General features: G+C 41.5%; 1 protein-coding gene across 1 annotated transcript in view; it reads right to left on the bottom strand.

Moving 5' to 3' along the window:
* Positions 1 to 7,340: 7,340 nt before the first annotated feature.
* CCDC15 (coiled-coil domain containing 15) overlaps positions 7,341 to 24,177 on the bottom strand; it is a 79,456-nt gene continuing 62,619 nt past the window's right edge. Inside the window, 3 exon segments of the mRNA XM_032358255.1 lie at positions 7,341 to 8,257; positions 9,657 to 9,805; positions 10,012 to 10,188. Of these exon segments, the coding sequence (XP_032214146.1) occupies positions 8,136 to 8,257; positions 9,657 to 9,805; positions 10,012 to 10,188 (448 nt within the window). The 3' untranslated portion in view covers positions 7,341 to 8,135.

The raw sequence follows: 24,177 nt of genomic DNA, 5'->3' as shown, positions 1-24,177 counted from the left end.
ACCACTGAACAAAAACAGGCAAAAATCCCTGTCCTCATGGAGTCTACAATCCAGCAGGGAGCGAGAGAGAAAATAAACATTAAGTAAAATATACAGTAGGTCATACAGGTAGAAATATCATGAAGGGGCACGGAAAAGGGATATGGAGTACCTGGGAGTGGAGGAGGCCAGGAGGGTCACATTTTAAAATAAGATGATCCAGGAAGGCCCTTCAATAAGACACACTTGAATAAAGACTTAAAGGAGGTTAAGGAAGTTAGCCAAATATTATCTAAGGGAGAAATGTCCCCAGGCAGAGCAAAGAGCAAATTATCCCTAAAGCAAAAGTATCCCTAGATTGTCCCAAAGGGCTGAGCAGAATGAGCAAGAACAAAGAGCAGTAGGAGATAAAGCTTCAGAAGTGATTAGGACCTTATATGGGGCCCTGATTTTATGGGGCCTTCTATGACATTACAAGGACGCTGGCTATTTCTGAGTAGCCAAAGGGGACTTTGAGCAGTGGAATGAAATGATCTTACTTTTCTGAAAGGACTGCTCTGGTTGCAGTACTATCAGGGGACAAATAGAGAAACAAGAAGAAACTAGGAGACGGCCACAATAATTCAGGCATTATGTTGACTTAGATCAGGGATGCAGTGGGGCAGATACAACACTGAAACACAACATTTCAAAGTGTTGTGTTTGGAATACATTTTTTAAGGTAGAGCCAACAAGAAATGGATGAGAGAGTAAAGGTTGACGCTATCCTTTTTTGGCCTGTACTCATACGAGGATGGAGTGGTCATTTGCTGAGATGGAGAAGACTGAAGGAACAGATTTTTGTTGTTTGAGAGTGTGTGTGTGTGTGTGTAGAGTGGGGGGAGACTGAAGGTTGGTTTTTGGATGTGTTAAGTGTGGTTCATATATGGAGAAAGTTCATGAAACACAAGCAGACAAGCAGACAAGAGCCACCTGGGTGGCTCAGTTAGTTAAGCATCTGCCTTTAGCTAAAGTCATGACCCCAGGGTCCTGGGATCAGAGCCCTGAGTGGGGCTCCCTGCTCAGTGGGCAGTCTGCTTCTCCCTCTGCCTCAGCACCCTGCGCCCCCCGCTTGTGCTTACTCTCTCTCTCAAATAAATAAATAAATTTAAAAATACATAAACATTTTTTAAAAAAATACAAAGACAAAGACAAAAAAAAATACAAAGACAAATTACTTAGGAAACTCTTATAATAACCCACGAGAGAGATGCTGGTGGTTTGGACCAGGCATCTAGCAGTATAAGTCATGTGAACTGGAGATACATTTTGAAGGTCGAGTTGACACAACTTGCTGAGGAACTGAAGAAGGATGAACGAGAGAGGAAGATAGAAGTCAGTGGTATTTCAAGTTTCTTGTCCTCAATAAATAGATAGGACTACAATTCATTGATATGGGAAAGTGTGGAGAAAGAGCAAATTTGAGGGGAACCAAAAATGCAGAAATGTCAAGTAGGCAGTCAGGGTTATGATAATTTGGTTTCAGGGAGAGGTCTGGACCAGAGATATACATGTGGGAGTTTGTAGAGAACATTTAAAACCACCAGAAGAAAAGAGATCACCAAAAGAGCAAGTGTAGATGGAAAAAAGTCCAGAGACTGATCCTGGGACACCCTAATATTGCAAAATTGGAGATGAGAAAAACACAGCAAAAAAACCCGAAGCAGCAATGGCCAAGTGAATTGGAAGAAAAACCGAAAGCTTTGGTGTTGTAGAAGCTAGGTGATAAAGTACTTTAAAAAAAATGGAGTGATCAATTGTGTTTAATTCTGCTGATAGGTGAAGAGGAAGTTTGAGAATGAATGACCATGGGATTCTGCAACGTGGAAGTCATTAGTGGCTAAAAAAGGTGCTTTCGTTCGAGAGGTAAAGGCAAATAGTCTTACTAGAAGGCACTCAAGAGAGAATGTGAGGGCAGCAGGAGAAGGGACAGACAACTCAAAGACTTTGTTTTGCCATAAAGAGAAGCAGAGAAGGTTGGCGGTAGGTGAAGGAGAAGGCAGGGTAAAGAGAGGTCGCTTTCTTTTCTCTTCTCTCTCTTTTTTAAAGTTGGTTGGTTTTAAAGGTGGAAGAAATTACAGCAAATTTATATATTGATAGGAAGACTAGTAGTCAGGAGGAAATTATGTTGCAGAAGACAAGGGGAAGAGATGCTGAGGCAATGTCTTTGAATAGGAGGAAGGGAACTGGATCTTGCCACACAAGTCAGAGCAGACCCAAGATGGAATAAATAGTTTATCCATATTAACAAGAATAAGAGACGCAGGTAGGTAGGTAGATATGATGGTAGGAGCTTGGGGAAGCTCTCTTTAAACTGCTTGTCTTTTCAGTGTGTATTTTGTCACCAACTGATGAGTATGAGGGAAAACCTAGAGGAAGTTTGAGAGGAATAAAGAAATAATGATCTAGGAAAGTATTCATTCTTATTCATTTTTTACTTGAAATGCCTGCCATCTATCCTATTTGAAATAGTTGGTCCAAATTTAATTATATTTTTCCTCCCAGAAATCAAAATCTATTTCTTTTTTTTTTAAGATTTTATTTATTTATTTGACAGACAGAGATCACAAGTAGGCAGAGAGGCAGGCAGAGAGAGAGAGAGAGAGAGAGAGGAGGAAGAAGCAGGCTCCCCGCCGAGCAGAGAGCCCGATGCGCGGCTCGATCCCAGGACCCTAAGACCATGACCTGAGCCGAAGGTAGAAGCTTAACCCACTGAGCAACCCAGGCACCCTTCAAAATCTATTTCAATTAGGCTCACTTCTTACATTCAGTCCTCTTCATTTTTACAGGTCACTGCTCGTTTAGAAAACACAGAATTTGTCCTCCCAACTGTGATTTCACAAACCTGTAAATTCAGGCACACTCTTAGATTCCAGGTTTCTTTCCAAAGTGCATCCATCAATTCACACAGGATTCACCACACTCCCAGTGAGGGTCATGAAACTCAGGCTTCCTCCTTGGTAGCTGCAAGCCATTCCAGCATTCTCTAACCCCACAAAAATAAATCATTAACACTGTTTAGATATTACAATGCAAAACCATACTCCTACTCAGGTGAGACTTATATGTTCAGAGACTGAACTTAGAGGAAGAAGACTTGAAAGCTGCTTAAGTCTATGTAAGATTTAATCCCATCATCATTTACTATTAACTTGATATTAGATAAGTCAAATCACCTATCTCAGATAAACCAACTAAAAAAATAGAATAAGGAAAAACTTGTACAACACCAAATAAATAAGAACCAATACAGCTTATCCTAGAAGTAAAAGATTGGTCTGATATCTGAAAACCAAGTAATACATCTTATTAAATAGGAAAAAAAGACAAAAAACACACAATAATCCTAATAAATTTTAAAAAATTTCACAAAACTAAACACATTTTCATGATAAAAACACTCAATAAACTAGTAACAGAGGGTAACTTCCCCAAATTAATAAAGGGCATTCAGGAGCCCTTTATTAAAAGCCTTTACCGGGGGGCGCCTGGGTGGCTCAGTTGGTTGAGTGGCTGCCTTGGGCTCAGGTCGTGATCCTACAGTCCCAGGATCAAGTCCCACATCAGGCTCCCTGCTCAGGAAGGAGTCTGCTTCTCCCTCTGATCTCTCTCCTCTCATGCTTTCTGTCTCTCACCCAAATAAATAAAATCTAAAAAAAAAAAAAAAAAAGCTTTATTGGGGGACGCCTCGGTGGTTCAGTCGGTTAAGTGTCTGCCTTCTGCTCAGGTCACGATCCCAGCATCCTGGGATCGAGCCCCACATCAGCTTCCCTGCTCAGGGGGGAGCCTGCTTCTCCCTCTGCCTGATGCTTCCCCAGCTTGCGCACTCTTCTCCCTCTCTCTGACAAATAAATAAATAAAATCTTTAAAAGAAAAAAAAAACCACCAACAACAAAAAAAACCCTTTATTGGAGCTCCTGGGTAGCTTAATGGGGAAAGCATCTGACTCTTGATTTCAGCTCAGGTCATGATCTCAGGGTTGTGAGATCAAGTCCCATGTTAGGCTCTGTGCTGGGTGTAGACCCTCCTTAAGATCCTCTCTCTCTTTCTCTCTCTCTCCCCGCCCCCTGACCCTATGACCCTCACCCCTCACCTCTCCACCCCCCCACAGCTCATGCACTTTAAATCTCTTAAAAAAAAAATCCTTTATTAAAACCCACAGCTAACATACATAATGATGAAAGACTAAATACTTTTCCCCCAAGATCAGAAACAAGACAAGAGTGTCACTCATCATTCCTATTCAACACGGTACTGGATGTTCTACCCAGGGCAATTAGACAACAAAAAGGCATTCAGAAGGAGAGAAAAAACTATCTCTATTTGTAAATGAGAAGATCTTACATGTAAAAAAAAATCCCAAGAAATCCTCTAAGAAACTATTAAAATAAAAAAGAGTTCAGAAAAGTTGTAGAATATAAGATCCATATACAAAAATCAATTACATTTCTATACACTTGCAATGAACAACTTGAAGATAAAATTAACATAACAATTCTATTTGAAACAGCACCAAAAAGAATAAAATACTTTGGAATAACTTTAACAAAATAAGTACAAATTTTATGCTCTGAAAATACAGAACATTGAAAGAAATTAAAGAAGACTTGAATATAAAGATATCCCATGTTCATGAATCACAAGGCAACAGCTTTCAAACTGATCTACAGATTCAATGCAATCCCTATGAAAAAAATCTCAGCTAGCTTTTTTGCAGGAGATAATCTTAAAATTCATATGAAAAATGAAAGGTCTCACAATAGCAAAACAATCTTGAAAAAAAAGAACAAAGTTGGAGGACTCATACTTCCCAACTTCATAACTTACTACAAAGCTTTATTAAGATAGATTGGGGAGGCCTGGGTGGCTCAATCAGTTAAACATCTACTTCTGGCTCAGGTCATGATTCCAGGTTCCTGGGATAGAGTCCCACCTCAGACTCCTAGCTCCGGGAAGTCTGCTTCTCACCCTGCTTGTCGCTACCCCTGCTTGTGCACGCTCTTTCATGCAATCTCTTTCTGACAAATGAATATGTAAGATCTTAAAAAAAAAAAAGATTATACTAATATAATGATAAACAGAGATTAATAGAACAGAACTGAACATTCAGAAATAAACCCCTAGATCAATGGTCCACTAATTTTTGACAAGAGTGTCACATCAACTCAATAGGGCAAATAATAGTTTTTTTTAACAAATACTGTTGGGACAACAGGATATCCTCATGCAAAAGAATGAAGTTGGGCCCCTGTCTAACACCATGCACAAAAATTAACTCAAAATAATTCACAGACCTATATGTAAGAGCTAAAAATATAAAACTCTTAGAAGAACACATAGGAGTGTATTAGGGTTAGGTAGTGGATTAGGTAATGATTAAAGAAACAAGAACAAAAAAGTAGATGAACTGGAGTTCATCAAAATGAAAAACTTTAGTGCCGCAAAAGAAATCATTAAAAAAGTGAAAAAACAATCTCCAGAATGGGAGAAAGTCTTTGCAAATCATGTGTCTGATAAGGGGCCTGTTTGTAAATATACTAAGACTCATTAACTCAACAATCAAAAGACAAATAACCCAATTACAGATTGGGCAATGGATCTGAAAAGATAGTTCTCCAAAGAAGATATACAAATGGCTGATAAGCACATGAAAAGATGCTCAACATTATTAGCTGTGGGGTGGTGGAACGCAAATTAAAACCACAGTGAGATATCACTTCACACGGGGGGGGGGGGGGGGGGGGGGCGCATAATGGAAGAGACAGATAAGGACACAGGTTGGTAAATGTGAAGAACTCTGAACCCTTATACACCATAGGTGGGAATACAAAATGGTGCAGCCACTTTGGAAAACAGTTTTCTGTTCCTCAGAAGGTTCAACATATAGCTACCATTTGACCTAGCATATTTACTCCTAGGTATATGAGAATATATGAGAATATATGTCCACAAAAAAATTTGTCAATAAATGTTCATAGCAGCATTATTCATAATAGCCAATTAGTAGAAATAGCCCAAATGTTCATCAGCTGATGAATGAGCAAATAAAACGTGGTATCCATAGGGTGAAATATTACTGGGCAACAAAAAGCAATGAAGTATTGATGTATGCTACAACATGGAAAAATCTTAAAATATCATACTAAACAAAAGATTCCAGTCACAAAAAACTATATATTGTATGATTCCTTTTATACAAAATGTCCAGAATAGACAAATCTGTAGTGACAGAAAGTAGGCTGGTGATTGCCTAAGGCTGAGCGAGGAAGGAATGGAAGTGTATGGTATGGAAGAATTATGGAATTTTTCTTCTTAAAAATTTTAATTGTGGTTAAAAAAAAAAGCCAAATCAACTAAAATTTACCATTGTAATTGTTTATAAGTGTACAGTTTGGTAATATTAAGTAGATTCACATTATTGTAAAATAGATCTCCAGAACTTTTTCATATTGCAAAACTGAAACTCTACCCTTTAAACAACTTCCCATTTCCTCCACCCTGCAGACCCTGGCAAGGACTATTCTACTTTCTGTGTGTGTGAATTTGACTACTCTAGGTTCTCATGTGAGTGGCATCATACTGTATTTGTCTTTTTGTGACTCGACTTCATGCAGCATAATGATCTTAGCACTCATCCATACTTAAGCATGTGATAGCATTTCTTTACTTTTTAAGGCTGAATAATATTCCACTGTACATTTATATACATACCATGCTTTGTTTACACATTCATCTGTTGACAGACACTGGGTTGCTTCCACTTCTCGGCTATTGTGAATAATGTTGCCATGAACATGGTATACAAATATCCACTCGAGATCCTGCTTCCAATTATTTTAGATATATACCCAAAAGTGGAATTGCTGGATTATGGGGGTATCTCCTTAGAATGACAAAATTATTCTAAAATTTGACAGTGGTGATAGTTGCACAATCCTAGAATAGACTAAAACCCACTAAATTGTACACTTCAAATGGGTTAATCATATGGTATATAAATTATATCTCAATAAAACTGTTAAAAAATACAACTCCTAAAGGCTGAATGGTGGATATAATTACTTAAAGCTTTTGACTGAACTAGATTATTAATCTGGTTAACTAACCTGTCGATCTTGTCATACAGGTAATTTTTGGCTCTAATTTTCGATGACCTGGCTAGATGTTTAGTAGGAGTTTTTTTGAGACGTAACCTAAGTGCTTCTTCAACACTGCTCCATTACAGAAACATAAGAAAAAGAAATTCATAGTATCTTTAATTCAGTAATAAACTTTTCATATTTTGTGTCAGGAAATACTGTGAAGAAATAACACACTCATACTAACTACAGAAATTTTTATTTCATCTGTTTTGTAGCTATGCCATTCACCAGATTCTTAAAAAACAGGGATAAATAAGGTAGGACTTGATTACTCACTTTGACTTCAAGTTTACTTTTTGAAAAGTCACTCACAATGATTTCACCTACAAGATGCTCAAAAGACAGAGGTTTTATTCACCTTATTTTTGCAATACAAAATTATAAAATTATAAAGTCCTAAGTCCAATGTCACTGAATGGGGAAAGAGGTAATAAGTTAAAAAACCAGTAGAGAAAAATCTTGAGAAAAAAATATGCATCAAATTCAGATTCTTCTCACCTCTAATTGTTATACACAACTAGTAATGCTATCAGCAATACAGATGGCCACTGATACTTAGAAACTCATATCATCTTCTTTTCAGCTTTATCTAGACATTTTCAATCTTGTCAAGATTCAAAGATACACTTTAACAAAGACAATAAATGAGATAATCTCGAAGATTTCTCATGATCTCTTCTGATCAGAGCAGAGCTAAGTAAAAAAAACCTTACTGGTCTGAGTGATCATTTTTAAAACAATAGACTCTCTACAGTTCACAGCAAAAACACCAGTTTGGAGGTCGACTTTCAATTTCAGTCCCAGGCAGAGGCTGAAACAATGTTTATGATCTAATTATAGAGATGGTTGTCTTGTTGAGACAGTCCTTCTTTCCAGATTACACATCTTATACATTTTAACAGCTTTTCCTAAATAATCTCTCAGGGTTGACTTTAAGTGAAGACTGAAATACTAACAATTGGATTCAGATTCTCATTACAGATTTTTCAAAGTCCGTCTGTGCGCAGAAGCCAAATTATGCATGGCGACTCGAACAGTTGAGGTCCCCTCAGGGATATCACAGGAATTGATGACCGAATGTAGTGCCCGGGTATACGCTGCAAATAAAGGTTTGCACAGTGAGGAATGAAGTTAGATTCTAAACTACTCACTCTGCCAACCTCCTTCCCATTACTACTGCTTCTCTACAAGTCTCATAGATATTAACTTCTCCTATTCATTGAATAAACTTACTATTTAGTACATGTCAAGCACACAAGAAAAGATAATGACGAGAATGGACACAAAAATAATTAAATTGCAGGGCGCCTGGGTAGCTCAGTGTGTTAAGCCACTGCCTTCGGCTCAGGTCATGATCTCAGGGTCTTGGGATCGAGTTCCGCACTGGGCTTTCTGCTCAGCAGGGAGCCTGCTTCTCTCTCTCTCTGCCTGCCTGCTTATTTGTGATAAATAAATAAAATCTTTAAAAAAAAAAGAAAAAGAAAAAGAAAAAGAAAAAAAAATCATTAAATTGCAGTGTTAACACTTTCAAACCAGAGGTATATGTAAAATATCATCACCGAATGAAGTGCAAAATGAATGAAAATACATCTAGGAAAAGATGGAAAAGATTTCCAGAAGTAGTAACATGTAAGATGGTCTTAAATAATTAATAAGAGTAAAGGAAAGGAGGTCTTCTAGGCAGAAAAATATGTGGAGCAAAAGGCACAAAAAAGGTGACATGTACTGGAAATAGCAAGTTTGATAAGGCTGGAGTGTCTCCTGGGGCCAGAGAGAAAATATGCCAAATATGGCATGCATTTTGTACTGTAATGTTGAACCCTCAAGGTTTTAGAACAGAGGAATGGCATGATAAGATTTGTGTTTTTAAAATTTAACTCACAGAATTGATGAGAAACTCATATCATGGGGAAGTAGGAATACAAATAGTGGCGTATTTTGGTATTTTGGTGTGTGCATGAAGCCTACATAATCTCTACACTGTGTACATCAATGTTTAAGGATGGCCAGGAAACAGAAACATCAGTGACAATAAGAAGGACTGTTTTCTCTAGCTGCGATTCCTCAAGATAGTGTTTATACTGGTCCTCATTTTCCTCTGTGTCACCTGGCAGAACTGGGCAGTCTACTGTGGATAGAGATGGTAATAAATCTGTAAGTAACAGTAAAGTATCTGAGTAACAGGGAATGCAACTGGACAGATGGCCATAAAACATAAGCCCTAATTTCTTCATTTATAGGAACCAGGAAGCCAAGTCTCCCTACAGTGGAGTAGAAATATTTCCCCAGCATTAATGGAGACAAGAAGATAGCCAATCTCAAAAGGATTATAACTCACTATAATTATTTTTATTGTCCCAGAGTTGTTTTGTAAAGGCGTTATAACTGTCTCTGATATCAATCTCAATAAATGCTAACTTACTGTGATCACTACATTTCTTGTTTGTTTGTTTTTTAATTGCCACCAGACCACAACCATTCCTTTAAGAAGCTCACCTCTATGGTTTTTATAGAAAATACAGTTGTTGGCGCAGGTATCAGGATGAGCATCCCAAAAATCAGGACCACAGCAGCACAGTGGAGGTAGAGTAATATTATACAGCCGCATTTTCTCCTGGATCTGGACTCGCAGAGCTTCCATATATCTATAAAGATACAATATGGTCAGGCAAAGTGGACCTTTGAGCATGAGAATGAGCATGAGTCCTTATCTGACGACCAGCTTTAATCATTAAAACTAGTTCACATCTCTGTGTCTCAACTCTTCCTCTTTGTACTGGGAAACAGCACTGGGGAAAATACAGTGCTATTCCTCTAGAGCCAGGACTTTACGCAGAACTTTTCAAAATACCTTTGGGATTCCTTTTCTCTCTGTTGTTGTTTTTCTCTGACTCCTTTTAGTTCCTCAAGTTTCATCTGGGCTAATATGTCACTCATCTTCTCCCCTGAATACAGCTCTTCGTGAAAGTTCATTCTTAGTATCCTCTGCTCTTCAGCATAACGTTGCTGTTCTTTCTTTTTTTTAATTCTGAGAATAAAATCATAGCAGGGTTAGGAATTTCATAAAATCATTATTTAAATTAGCTTATAGACCCAAATAATTCAAGGAATTCCCAGAAACAAGAGAGTCAGGAAATCAGTTTAGCACCCTAGGGCAGCCTTAAAAACTCCTGCTGGCTGACTGAAGGTTATTCTACAGCTCATGTAAATATATAGCCTCTCAAATGACAATGACCACTGCTTACGTATAAAAAGGTTTCGCTGTAAGAACACAAGTACAAAAGCTTTCTTACCTTAAACAATCAAATAAATAGATAAATCAACCAACCAACCAACCAGACAAAATACAAAAACAATGGGTTTTATGACTCTGGACATCAGGTGATGAGAGGCAGTGATTCTTGACAGACAGTAAACAAATGAAGTGAGCCCTATTAACTACCCAAACCTACTGCCTTGTAAGTTTCCAGGCAGCAGCATGAGGTAGGAGTATTGAGGTAGAGCCTGGTAGACTCCCTGAGTCAAGAAGATGGAGCTGAAGGTCCAGGGACCAAAGGCAACTAGAGTTCATAACAGAGAATACCAGAGAGTGGAGAGCTGTTCAAGAGTGAAAACTTGGAGATCTACTGTGTGTCCTTCTGATACAGACCAGAGTACTCTGTACCTATTTGAAAAAATAACCTGAGGCTAGGAACAGAATCATCAAAATGGGTAACAAGGAACAGTGACTAGGCTCACACAGAGCTGGGAATAGTGCCTGTTCCCACCAATCAAACTTGAAAAACTCGTAACACACAGGGCATTGGGCAGAGTTTTCAGAATGATCTTACCGCCACAGTGGGGAATGTTGGTTAGTCCTAAACTGAGCACTGTTCCAGACACAAGGTCATAAATTATAAAAGCAAATCCCCAAAGTAATTTAACTGTACCCCAAAAGCTGAAAAAAATTTATAAGAATACAAAGATACCTAGCAACCAACAACATAAAATTCACAATGTTTGACATCTAATCAAAGACCACCAAGGATGCAAAGAAGCAGGAAAACTTACTCATAATGAACAGAAAAACCAATCAAAACCAACCTAGAACTGAGTTATTAGGATTAGCACAGGAAAACATTAGAATAGTTATGCCTACATTTTATACGTTCAAAAAGTTAAGATATAAAAAAGACAAATCAAACTTCTCAAGATGAAAACTATAACTTCTGAAATGAAAAACACACTGGAGAACAAGCCTATATTTAATGAAATCAATAACTAATAACCTTTCAAAACAGAAAGCACCAGGCCCACACGGGATCACCAAATAATCATGGAAGAAATTATACCAATTCTCTACAATCTTCCTTCAGAGGACAGAAACAGAATGGGTATTTCTTAGCTCATTCTATATAAGGCCAGCACTACCCTAATACCAAAACCAGACAAAAATATTACAGGGAAAGAAAACTAGAGGAGCCCTGGGAGGTTCAGTGAGTTAAGCATCCGCCTTTAGCTCAGGTCATGATCTCAGAGTCCTGGGATCAAGCCCCACATTGGGCTCCCAGCTTGGCAGGGAGTCTGCTTGTCCCTTTCTCTCTGCCCTCTTCCTGCTTGTATTCACTCTATCTCTCTCTCAAATAACTAAATGATGAATAAATAAATAAATAAATAAATAAATAAGTAAACAAACTAGAGACCAGTATTTCTCATGAACACAGAGAAAGAAATCCTCAAAAATGTTAGCACATCAAAACCAACAATGTAGAAAAAGAATTATATGCCAAGACCAAGTGGGGTTTATCCCAGGAATGCAAGGCTAATTCAACATGGAAAAAAAAAATCAATGTAATCTATCACATCAACAGGAGAAATAAGAAAAATCACATACCCTATAAATATACATAGAAAGAGCATCTGACAAAATCCAGCACCATTTATGACACTCTTGGTAAACTAGAAATAAAAGGAAATTTCTAAACTTGATAAAGGGTATCTACAAAAAACCTATAGCTAACATCATACTCAAAGGCGAGAAACTAGACACTTGCCCACTAGGATCAGGAATATGGCAAGATTTTCTCCTCACCACTTCTTTTCAACATGATACTGAAAGTCTTAGCCAATGCAATAAGACAAGAAAAGGAAATAAAAGATAAACAAATTGGAAAGGAAAATAAAGCTGTGTTTGTTTCCAGATGACATGACAGTCTATGTTCTTCCCAATCTGATCTATAGATTCAATGCAATCTCCCCCCACCCCAAATCCCAATAAGTTATTTTATAGATAGCAACAAAGTGATTCTAAAGTTTTTATGGTGAGGCAAAATTCCCAGAATAGCTAAGATAATACTGAGGGAAAAAAACAAAGTTAGAAGATATATACTACTCAACTTTAAGACTTATTACAAAGCTGCAGTGATCAAGACAGTGTGGTATTGGTGAAAGAATAGACAAATAGAATAGTATGGAACAGGAAGCCCAGAAATAGACCCATCTTAATAGAGTCACTGATTTTTGACAAAGAAGCAAAGGCAATGCAATGGCATGAAGACAGTCTCTTCAACAAATGGTGCAGGAACAACTGAATATCCATGTACAAAAAATGAATCTAGACAAAGACCTTACACTCCTCACAAAACAAAAAGGGTCACAGAATTAACTATAAAATGCAAAACTAAAAAACTCCTAGAAGATAATTTAGGTGAAAATCGACATGATCTTGGGTATGGTGATGACATTTTAGATACATACCAAAGGCATGATCCATAAAAGAAACAATTGATAAGCTAGACTCCAATAAAATCAGAAACTTCTGCTCTGCAAAAGGCACTGTGAGAAGACAAGCCATAAACTGGTAGAAAATATTTGCAAAAGATATTTCATAGAAGACTACTGACCAAATATACAAAGAACTCATAACTCAACAATAAGAAAACAAACCTAACTTTAAAATGAGCCAAAGACCTAACAGACATCTCAGCAAAGAATATATAGAGTTGGCCTTGAACAACACGAACTTGAGCTGCATGGATCCACTTACATGTGGATTTTTTTTTAATAATACAGTACTGTAAATGTATTTTTTTGTTTCTTATGATTTCCTTAATAACATTTTCTTTTTTCTAGCTTATTTTATTGCAAGAATATAGCATATAATACATATACCATATAAAACATGTGTTTATCAACTGTTTATGTTATTGTGAAGGCTTCTAGTCAACAACAGGCTATAAGTTGTTAAGTTTGGGGAGAGTCAAAAGTTACAGGTGGATTTCAACAGTGTGGAATATTACTGCCCCTAACTCCTACATTGTTCAAAGGTCATATGTTTATGGGATCATTCCTTCGTGATGAGTGAGTGAGTGAATTATTGACTCACTGACTGAATGGTGAGGTTACCCTCCAGTGAGCATTAATATGGAAGACAAATATCTTCATATCTTTTGCCTAGAGAAGTCTATACATCTAGCTCTTCCCCAGACTTCCTTGTCACCAACTTCCCAACAATGGTCAAGTCTCTGACCATCCAGCCAAACCACACCACAGTCCAAGGATCAACATGAACTCTCACCTATGGATAAGCATAAGAGTTTAGGTTGAGTGAACAGTAATATATCTTAGATCACAAAACAGAGTCATAATGGCCCTTCAATCAATTCCCAGACTTGAGCCAATTTACAGACCAAGAACCTCTTGGACGAAGTGAAATCCCTGTCCCTTTGAGGAAGGACCTTGCTATACTGTCAAAATTTTATACTGCTAATCTTTCTTCCCCAAAGGGACCATGATCTACTAGCCAGATGCCACAGTTCTGAGTCAGACAACTGTGATTATTGCTTTGGCTCAATTGTCCAATTATGGTAACCACATCCCTCTTGCCCTGCCACTCTGGAATCCCACCACCCCTACTACATCAGGGATCCCCATTTGGTGGTTTCAGTTCCAAAAGAGAAGAGTGACCACAAAACTCTTCAAGGATGTTGAATTTCTCACAGTGGTGATGAAAGGTGTGCCCTCTTGACCCTTCCAGAGTTGGTGAATAGGTCTTACATGATAAGTCCACTCTAACATACCAGTATCCCTAAGCTTTTGAATACCTTTCTCTACAACATACCACCTACAACAAAGCAGTTCTGGCATTTAACTTCATTTTGTGTAGGCAACGCTTGGGGCCATGGTTTAGTCAACCAACTTCTAACTCCCCCATTTCAAACACTGAATCTGGAGTCACTGCTGAGTGGGCCCATTCCAATAAATTCTGTCTGATCCAACTTTATATTCTACCCACCATGATCCTATACTTCTATGACCCAGTCTATACATACTCCCCAGTTGTCTATTGCATTACAAATCACTCCTACAACTTAATGGCAGAAAACAATAATAAAGACTTATCTCAGTATTTTTGTGGGTCAGGAGGGCACACAAGTCACGGTGGAGACAGCTTATCTCTGTTCTATGATGTCCAAAGCCTCAGCTGAGACTCAAATGCTGAGGAGCAAGAATCATCTGAAGGCTTAACTGAGCCTGGAGGTTTCCGGACAGGGCGCATTCATGTGCCTAGCAAGTGCATGCTGGAAGTTGGTTCCTCCTGACATGATCTCCACAGTGTTGCTTGATCTCCTCACAGCAGGGTGTCTGGCTTCCCAGAGTGAGCAATTCAAGGGCCCAAGGTGGAAGCTGCAATTTTTGTTAACGATCTAGCCTGGGAAGCCACACACCATCAGTTTGCAATATCCTATTGGTCACATGGATCAGCCCTCTTCATTGTGTGTGGGCACAATACAAAGGTGTGGATACCAAGAAATGCTAATCATTAGGGGTTACCTTGGAGGCTGGGTGCCACACCTGGCATGACAGATCAGGTAAAGCCAGATCAGAGCAGTGTGGTTCACTGTCCTGGCTATTCTAGCCATGGGGTCTACAGATGCTATTCTTGGTCTATCAGATTTTTCATCAGCCCAATCCAATAACCTTCCATAGGTGGAGAGATTATCACTTCTGCAAAGGGAAGCATCAGCTGGAATCTTCAGAGCAAAGCCCCACAAAGCTGTTTTGCCAGGCTGGACAAATTCTTTGCCTGACACGCGTCTCTGGGACGCCGTTTCTGGAGGCACATTTTCTGTGGCTGCTAATCAATTTCGAGCTGAGTGGGAAGGGGGAGCGAAACAATAGCAGAGTTTCAGAAATGATTCTCCACTGAGCAAAGCTAAAAGAAATCTACATTGACATAGTAGATTTGCATAAAAATAGTCTTTTCACTCTTTGTAAACTGCCATAAACATGATGTGCGGTGACACGCGACATGTTGCTGGAGCCAGCAGGAGTTTCCACTCCCGCATGCTATGGTTCCTGCTGGAGCACCTCTGCAGCTATTCTGCTGACCTCCAGGACCACGGGAAAGCCTACACGTTTCCTTCTCATCACCTCCTCCATCCTGTGGTGGGAGCCTTCCTTCCATTTTGCCTTTTCAGATGGAATGATGTGGCTCAGGATAGCCTAGACAGCTCATCCTGAACAGAAGGGCAGGGAAAAGCAGTGGACAGGCTGTGAAGGGCTTGGTAAACATGGGAGAGACACTGAGGCACCAAAAGCACGCCTGCCCCACTAGAGAAGCGTTGCCTATAATGCACTCTCTCCTCTTCCAGGGCAGGACAACCTCACACAGACGTGCCTCTGTTCTCGATGGAGCTCACTACAGCCGAGACCTGCTGCTTCTGAATAGCTAAGTCAAGGTGGAGAGGAAGGGATTTTCCTTCAGGAAAACAAGGACTTCTGTTTCCATTACACAGCTTCTGTTATTATCGTGCTGTGTGACCAGGGAAAGTCTCAATCTTTCCACCTGTCGTTTCTTCATCTGTGGATAAGAATAACCCACTTCTCTGGAGCTTGGACATGAAGTTACTGAGTGTAGAAGGAATAAGTAAATATTCACCAAACTCCAAAACACCATTAGGTGAAAGGCTTACAAGGGAAACTGGGCAAAAGAGTTATTTTGCGCCCCCAGTAATTCCCCTGGCTTCCTTCAGAGCTGAAGGGAAAACTGGGCAACACTGTGATTTTGCTCTCTAGTAATTCTCTTTGCTTCCTTCAGAACTGTGTGGCATTAAGACAGGGCCACAGGCTTGGGAGCCAAATGCCTGGACACCTGCTTGCTCTACCTTATTATGTGCCTGGAACACTGCTCCCCACAGAGCCTGCCACTTTAAAATAATGGACTTGGCCAGTGGCCTCTGTTTAGTGCTTTCAGCTCTGGATTTCAAGACCTTGAGTTTAAAGGCATTCTTAGAATGGTCACATGGTGCATTGAGGACTGTGGACCAGATGGACACCTGAGTTCTCCCCAGATCTTCAGGACAGCTCAGAGATTAACCCATCCCATTTCTTCACCTTGACTATACAACTGATCGCCCAGGGGATCCTGTAAAAAGTTATCAATCCCCTGCCTCACCCAGACCATTGAAAAGGATCTGAGGGTGGGGCCCCTGCTTAGATGTAGTTTAGAACGCTCCCCAGGTGGATTCAAATATGCATTCAAAGCTGAAATCATCTGATCCATCATTATTCACAGCTATCAGCAGAGAGGCTCCGGTCCAGGCACAGGCCCAAACACTCTGGTAGTCAGCTTCACAGTTGGAATTGAACTTCAAAGTTCATGAACCCCAATCCCTGGAAAGTACTTAGAAGTGACTATCTCCCCATCTATGGAAGCTCCTGGATTTCCTCAGTAAAAATCATCCCAGATCCCAAAGTAGCAAGGGCAAGGCACTTCCACAGCAGGAAGGCAATTGGACACATACTGACTTTCTGAGAGTCACCTTCCCCTTGGCAATCTCACTAATCACAGGTGCTATTATCAAGCTGCTATCCACTACAAGACCCCTAACTTAAACTTCAGCTTTGCTCAAAAGAACAACTGATGGGACATAGCCACAGAGAGTCACATATAACAGGAAAATCTGCTCCTGCTTCAGCTTACTTTTCTTCCAAGAGGTATGCCTGTTGGTTGCCTCTCTGCCTAGGCCCATGTGGTTGAGGCCATTTCCTTTTCCAGCAGACCAGGAAGTTCTGTGAGGCCCACTGCAGTCTGTGAGTTCAGAGACAAGGAGAATGGCCAGGAATCAGACTAAAGTTCATCTTCCACGTTCAAGTGTCCTCTCCTGCTGATGTGGAAGGGCCATCCTCCCTCCACAGCTGTCTCCCTCGCTGGTCCCCTCCCCCATTTCAGGAAATGAATTGAAAGCAAGTAGCAGCCGGGTGGTTTCGCCATCCTACTTCATCATTTCCTGGCTCAGAGATGCAAGATTCAATCACAAAAAGAATTGCTCGACCTATAGTTAGCAGATCTGGATTCAGGTCTGCCTCTCAGGGTTGTGACAATGATCCTTCTCATTAATGTACATGAAGGATCTTTGTAAGCTGTAGAGACTTGGGTGGGGGGCCTTTATTATTAGGGAATTGAGGGAATTGAGGCTCGGATAGGAGTACAAATACTCAGAAGGACTGATTTTTCAGAGAAGTAGAATATTCTGCCCAAACCACTTTGGAGTTGAGAAATGGCTCCAAGGGATCCTTGCCTACATCTACAGAACATTCCTAGTATTTATGGGCTCCCTGAGGGCACACAATGGGGCTTACTGATGGAGGCCTCAGCGTCAACAGAAGCGTGGCAGAAGCTCAGAGCCAATGCCTCCATAAAGAAAGCTATACACTGTGCTGCTGCCGGGCAAATGTGATGATCCTCACTATGGTCATTCATTGTGCCCATGGAAAATGCCCATAAATAGTTGTTGAGTGAACTGATTTCAATACAAGGTAATGCTCATCTTAATCCAGACTCCTTTGAGATCTGCAATTCGTCAGGGCAGAAGTAATAGATATTACTGAGGATTACATTAGTTGGAGGAAAAAAATTAACAAACAAATCTCTCCAATTATATAATACATATATATTGACTGTAGCTAAGAAGTAGGTAGTACAGATATGTATAATACTACACAACAAAAAGAAATAAGAACACAACTCAGTTTCCTATAACTTTTCTAGTGACAGTTATTTATATGTGCCCCAAACCGTGTTGGGCATTGCTGCAGAAAGAGTATACAAAGAAATCACCCACAGTGTTACAACTGAGGTGAAAACCTGCATGGGCTTGAGGGGTGAGGGAGTCAGGAAGGACTTGAGGAGGGGGCGACATGTGATGAGGCAGAGAAGGGGAACTAGGAGAACAAGCCAATCAGGGAATTGGGTGACAAATGGAAACTCTTAGAGCATATTATGATCAAGCCACAATAGCTACAGCTTATTGAGGAGTGACTATGTGGGCACTGTGCTAAATGCTTTACATAGAGTATGTCATTTGCTTCTCATGGTTAACTCCATGAGGTAGGTCTTTTTATTCCCATTCTGCATATGAAAAAACTAGACTTCAGAGATCACAAAGTAGGAAGTGGCGGGAACAGGATTCAGACACTAGTCTGACTTACACCCTCCCCACAGCCCCTCAATCCTTGCTTTCATGTAGTCCAGCATGAACGGAATTAACTACTCATGGACCGAAAGGCACACTGGGGGAAAAGACAGGATGAAGACAAATCAAGTAAAGGTTTTGTTTATGGATTCCGAGATGACTTTACTGACCACAGAGGCTGGGGAGAGGAGCCACAGGAAGGGAAGGAGGGGAAGAACAAGATTAGAATTGCAACTGAGATCATTCCAGTGGCCATAGGAAGAGTGGTCTAGAGATCACTTAAGAGACTGTGATCGAGATCCAGGCTTGGGCGAGAAAATCACAGCTTGGCCCCTTGAGAGAACAGCAGCCTATCACCTTGAGCTTGTTAGAAATGCAGATTCTTGGGGCACCTGGGTGGCTCAGTGGATTAAGTCTCTGCCTTCGGCTCAGGTCATGATCTCAGGGTCCTGGGATCAAGCCCCACATCGAGCCCCACATCAGGTTCTCTGCTCAGTAGGGAGCCTGCTTCCCCCTTTCTCTCTCTGCCTGCTGCTCTGCCTACTTGTGTTCTCTCTCTCTCTCTCTGTCAAATAAACAAATAAAATCTTAAAAAAAGAAAAAGAAAAGAAATGCAGACCTACTGAATCAGAATCAATATTTCAACAGGATGCCCAACTAACTCTACTGCACACTGAAATTTGACCAGCACTGACATTAAGGACAGAAGCTCTGCCTGGTGGGGACAGGAAGTGGGGAGACAGACACTCCTCATAGAGGTGCATAGCTCTGAATGGTGGATGCCTTTGCGAATCAGAGGAGAGCCAAGGACCTTGTCCCAGAAAAAAATGCTGATGCATACCAACATCAGCCTACAATCTGAAGGGCTTCACAGAGCCCTGAGGAGCATGAACCATTACTGGGTCTGTAAGAAATCCCTGAAACTTAATTCCTTAATAATTTAGTTGGGGAGGAGTGGTATGGGGTTTGCAGTTAAAAAGAAGAAGAAGAAAGAAGAAGGAGGGAGGAAGAAGAAAGAGGAAGAAGGGAGGAAGAAGGGAGGAAGAGGAGGAAGAAGGGAGGAGGGGGAGTAGGAGGGGGAGGAGGTGGTCCAGGCTTCAGAGCCTAGACCAGGCTTTGGTCACTGCAGCCAGGGCAAGACTCTGTTCCCTTTTCCCCCCTCCTCTGCCTGCATTGTTCTGCAAATCCCCTGGTGACTGGAGCAGACCCCCTGGCACTGCAATCCTCGGCCCACCCTGGCCTCCAGAGCTGGACCTGACCTGCCTGCCTGCTTTTCTTTTCTTTGGCCCCAGAAAAGTCAAAATTAGCCTCACTTTTGTTCCTTTTCTTCGATGCCTCTACAGTCTATCTCAGGAAAGGATTATTGTGCTCTGGGGACTGTCTCTTGTGGGATATGGGGAAGGTGATGAGTGAAAAGGAAAATGGTCTTCGACAAAGTGGTTCAACTCAGACAATCACATGGCTTTCCAGTAACTGCCCACCACTGCTTCAGGAAGGCTACTGTTTCAGCTCCCAAATATTAGCCCAATAGGAGGCCAAGTAAGGTTGGGGAGTGGTCAGAGGTTTGAAAGCATGACCACTCGAGCAAAGGAGTTCTTTTGGTAGCCTTCTGACATGGTACTACAAATGGTGATACCCTAGAGGCTCTTGTCCCATGACTTGAGTTCAATATCACTAACTGAGTTCTTTGGGGATCAGGAGACACATTAGGGTCACTGCCAGGACAGAGAGAAGTGGGAGCGACTCCCAAGGTGTGGGCTCCGGAGGCAGTAGCATTTGACCTGGTTTGAATCCACAATTAACTACTTCCTGGCTGCACAGGTTTTCCTTGCTGACTGCTCTAGGACCAGATGGAAATATTCTTTCCTCTCACAATGAGCACTACTAGAAAAACAAAACCATGTTCAGTGAGCCGGGGGGCAAATGTGATGTGAACTGTCAGAGCTAAAGATTTCACAAAAAGAACTCAAGGTGTGTCAGGCATTTGCCTTATACAACTTCTCAAAAATTCCAGAGAGAGCTCCCACTGACCTCATTCAGGCTTGTTTGGCCTGACATCCCCAGATATCTGGGAAATGAAACCAGTGGTGGCGGCAGCATGTGAGAATGCTTTCCTGATGGGGAGGACATTTTTCCTTGTGCTCATGTGGTCTTCTATCTGATATACCTGTGGGTGGAAGGCAGTCCAGTGACAGAAAAGAGCTATGAAGTGATCAGAGCCCCAGCCTTTCCCTGCTGACCACTAGTAGCAGCTGTCTCCCCAGCTTGAATTCCCAGGGGGTTCACTTCCCTCCCATAGAGAGTTCTGACATTGGGATTCCTATTTTGGACGTACATTTTCTCCCATCTGAAAGCATGCCCTGAGAGTCTCAAAGGGAATGTATTATTTGACAGGACACTTGAGATTTCATTTTGAGAGCCGTACTATGTTTCCGCCTTATGATGACAACTACTACCTCAGCTACCTCACCTGCCTCGCACAACTCCCTGCTTACACCGACCATATGGGCAGCCTTCCACCCACTTTGTCCGTGCCCTCCCCATGGGTCCCTTCCCCTGGCATCTCACTAGGATTTGGGATTCCTCCCCACTCCTCCGCTCCCAGACCTACTGAATCAGCGAGACTTGAGAATCTGTATGATAAGCAGACTGCCTGGGCAAGTCCGCTGCAGGCTGGGGAATCCGAGTCAGCTCACAGCCTCCCAACTTGTACAGGTGAGTCTTAATAACCATTACATCTCAGTCTTCTTTATTTCAGTGATTCTCTACCTTGGCCGAATATCAGAATCATGCATGGGGTTTAAAAAAAATAACATATAATATGGATTCCAATGGATGTGTAGGTTTCGCCTTCTTCTCTAAGAGGCAAAAAAGTGCCTTAAAATCCCCAGCAATGGTTCCACCAGAAGAGTAATGTTAGCACCTGATAATCTCTTAGAGAAGAGCCCTAATAAGAATCAGTCACTTGGCACCACTGAGGGCAGGCAGCCTTCTGAACAAAGAAAGTGTGGGGACCCCAGGACTTACCCTAGCAATTTCCTTTAAAAGACTAACCTCACTGGGGACAGGGAGATGCTCAGAACATTTAGGTTCCAAGATGGTCACAAAAAAGCTATGGACCCTAGATGGATCTCTATGGGTAAGACGGTAGGAGAATGGAGATTTTGGCTCCACTGCACTGGCTGGAGGAGCTAGAACTGGGTCTGACTCACCATTGCAGGGCCAGCTGGTATCTTGGCAGGATGCTGCGTAGGTGAACTGCTAAATCGGGAGATCAAGTCAGGGTACCCATGGCTACAGTTAGCAAAGGAGGAGCTGATGTCCCTTCTCAGAGGGCCACAGTTGGGCCTGAAAGGTCACTAGGAGCAGCTGGTAAGCACCAGCCGATGACAGGGAGGACCAGCATACAACAGTAATACCGTAAGGCAATTGTGGAGATCACAGCAGAAGTATTGATAACTGCTAATATTTCCCTGATGTTATTTGCCCACCAATGATCTCAGTGTCTCATCTCACAGTTATTCATTCATTTAGTAACATTTCATAACAGTTCTGTGAGGGAGTCACAATCAACCCTATTGTACAGAGAAGGAAACCGAGCCACGGATGTTACAGGGAGAGTAGCTGCCAGACTGTGTGGCAAGCAGCCCAGCTCTACAACCCACATGGCTAACCACTAGGCAGGCCTTGCTGTCCCTATAATGACAGCCATCATTTACTGAGCCCTTGCTGTGTGCTTTTATGTTCTCTGTGCTCTTTTGGTCCTCACCACTATCTTATGAGGTGACTACTGTTTTAATTCCCATTTCACAGATGAGAAAATTGAGACCCAGGGAAGCTGGGAAGGTAAATAGTGGACTGATCATTATCCATTCTCTTTCCTCTGGGAAAAAAGGCTGGACTAATCCCACCCATAGCAATTCCTTCACTTTTTAGAACTTCTAAGCCTTTAGGCTTCTTAGAAAACTGAAGCTAGGTGAGAATATTTACTAGATGATGCTGAGTTTCCTGCAATAAAACATGTGTAGTCTTTAGTGAGGAACTGGAAAAACAAAGATAATGTGACAATATTTCTACTTCCAAATTTGTAAAAACAGATCTTATCAATTTCCATGGTCCTGCTTCAGACTTACTAAATCAGAATACATGAAAGGTGAGGCCAGGAAGCTTGAATTAAACAAAACAAAACAAAAAAAACCCACAAGAGATGCTGGTACACAGCCAGGGTGGAGAATTACTGCCTTTATTTCCTAGTAATATTTCACAGCCCCCAGTGAGCAAGCAGCAGTATTTTCCAAAACTGTCTGTAGCTTTCAAATCTTTTTGCTTAGAAAGCAGCTGCACGTGGGAGCCACCCAGCGGAGAGGAGCTGGTTAAGGCTGGGGCAGAGAAGCAAAGCCCACAGGGCTCAACACTCACAGCCACGTGCTCTCTGTCCACGTCTTCCTCTAGCCTTTTCTACTTGGAAAATCATCATCTGTTCTTCAAAGACAGGCCCAAATGTCTTCTTCCTGGTGAACACTTACCCAGTCTAGCCTCCCCTCCTCCAGCCTTGTCCTGCCAAAGGACTGCCACCTTGTGAGCCCACCGCACAAACCTCCCTTAGAGCACGGCCCACCTCATCCCTTCTCTGTGTTCTCCCTGCACTAGGCGAGACACACTCGCAGGACTGGCAGTAATGTACATACTCCCTCTGGCCCAGCAGGCGTCTGGGATGTAGCAACCTATCAGAACATGCTAGTGGAGTGAATAGGAGGGAAAGAAAGAAGAAAAGAGCAAAGATATGGGGATAGGGAAGAAAAAAAGGGCCAAAGTGGTAACCATGGATGGAGGATGGCTAGTGAAATCTGATTTAGTGCTGACCCCTTGAGCACATGTGATCCTTGTTCTGAACTATGGGACAGCCAGTCCAGAGACTCACTTGGTCACCCTGGAACTGTGGGCAGAGTACTGAGAATGAGGTGAGGACATTTATGATTTCACCAGGAATCATTTCTCCTTCCTTCCTTCCTTTTTTTTTTTTTTTTTTTTTAAAGATTTACTTATTTATTTTAGTGAGAGAGGGGGAGAGCGCACGAGCAGTGGGGAAGGCAGTGGGAGATGGAGACAGAGACTCCCAAGCAGACTCCCCACTGAGCATGGAGCCCACAGTGGGGCTAGATCTCACGACCCTGAGATCATGACCTGAACTGAAATCAAGAATCAGATGCTTAAATCACTGAGCCACCGAGGCGCCCATCATTTCTAATTTCTGTTGATACTTAAAACAGCCTTTTGAGAGACACTGGGGAGGTGGTAATAATCTCATTTTACAGCTGAGGAAACTAAGGCTCAGAAAGCTGATAAACATGTCTGAGGTCACAGGGCTAGGAAGCAGATGACAGGTTAATTCAAATTCATTGCTAGATAAAAGTGGCTCATACTGTTTAGGTCGGAAGAGCCCTAGCATATCATCTGATCCAACCCTCTGGTCACTGATGCATGTTCTCCAAAACCTCTCCTAAGATGGGCGAGGGAGCTGCGTTAGAATAATTCTAGTACAGGGGAGCTCCTTGCAACCA

This window comes from Mustela erminea, chromosome 9 (assembly GCF_009829155.1).
Source record: "Mustela erminea isolate mMusErm1 chromosome 9, mMusErm1.Pri, whole genome shotgun sequence".
Classification (NCBI taxonomy): domain Eukaryota; kingdom Metazoa; phylum Chordata; class Mammalia; order Carnivora; family Mustelidae; genus Mustela; species Mustela erminea.
The sequence above is the reverse complement of the archived record's forward strand: the minus strand, read 5'-3'. Positions and strand labels throughout refer to the sequence as shown.